This window comes from Limulus polyphemus, unplaced genomic scaffold (assembly GCF_000517525.1).
Source record: "Limulus polyphemus unplaced genomic scaffold, Limulus_polyphemus-2.1.2 Scaffold1108, whole genome shotgun sequence".
Classification (NCBI taxonomy): Eukaryota; Metazoa; Arthropoda; class Merostomata; order Xiphosura; family Limulidae; genus Limulus; species Limulus polyphemus.
Window position 1 is genome coordinate 5,790 of NW_013666718.1, and position 1,179 is coordinate 6,968.

Consider the following 1,179-nt stretch of genomic DNA (forward strand, 5'->3'; position numbering starts at 1 on the left):
TGCATAGGGGGGAGTTACCATGCATGGAGGTTGTGTCATCCTCCTATTGGTTAAGGGCTTTTGTTGCATACGGATAACAACATGCACCAGTGATGTTCACATTACATGAAGTGGGAGTTGCCTTACTGCTAGTGTCATGTAAATCTTCTAGGCAGACACTCTATGTGGAGGAGAGGTATTATCTCCGAACTTTAAATTTTACATAGTAAAACTTATTCTTACAAAATTCTTCTATTGCTTAACTATAAATAAAAATGTTCCCAATATGTTATATTAGTTTCAAATCTAAATAATCATTACTAATAATGTTTGAGTGCACTGAATAAAATAATACAACTGTCCACTTTTGAAAAATGATCATTTAAGCACTGAAAATGATTTTTTATAAAATTATGTTACATGTTAAATATCAACTCCATTTTTAGTGTACAAACTCAAGATGTACTTAAGTTATTCTTCAGATAGTTTAACCCTTCCTTTCTGTTTCATTATATCTTACCAGAATTTAGTTTCCACAAATATAAACACTTCTGTCATCACTCTTTAAAAAATAACTTACCTATAATATTCCATCACAAATAACTCACATTAAACTATAACTCAGAAATGACATATTAACTAATACCTTTTGGAACAAACACTCAAGTCCTTAATCAATAGTGCATCTATAATCACTCTGCATTATTAAATCTTCTAGTAAGATGACTAACCTATCTCATTTGGAAGAGCTTCTAACTTATTTTCTTCTAGATCGAGCAGCCGTAACTTCCGTAGGTTCCCCATCGTTACAGGAAGTCTCTTCAGGAGATTGTTACTGAGAATTAGAACTTCTAGTGACTGGAGGAACTGGATGTCATCAGGAATCTTGCTCAGCTGGTTAGTGCCCAGGTTTAGCTCCACCATGCAAGTCCACGTGCCAATGTCTAAAAAAGCACGTGAAAATTAAATTTTGCTGATTAAATAATAATCTATTTTGCTCTTGTAAGTATGCAAGTATGCTTATATAAAAAAAGAAAAATTACATTTCTAAAAAGTAATCAGTATAATAAGGCTAAAAAATGAACTAGTTTCACATACTTTGTTCCATACTGTATATCTATATCAGTGTAAACTACTTGTACCCGATGATAACAAAACCTTGTTGAAATGTTTTACATTTGCAGTTATGTTAAACTTATA

The 1,179-nt window shown here is 32.0% G+C and overlaps 1 protein-coding gene across 4 annotated transcripts in view; it reads right to left on the bottom strand.

Moving 5' to 3' along the window:
- Window positions 1-419: 419 nt before the first annotated feature.
- The window catches only part of LOC106462168 (leucine-rich repeat protein soc-2 homolog), a 55,539-nt gene continuing 54,779 nt past the window's right edge, over window positions 420-1,179 (bottom strand). Inside the window, exon 12 of one of the 4 annotated variants that reach the window (XM_022389345.1) lies at window positions 420-923. In XM_022389345.1, the coding sequence (XP_022245053.1) occupies window positions 706-923 (218 nt within the window). In that variant the 3' untranslated portion in view covers window positions 420-705. The remainder of the gene's footprint in view (window positions 924-1,179) is intronic. The other 3 variants (XM_013922067.2, XM_022389347.1, XM_022389346.1) reach the window with 3 other exon arrangements.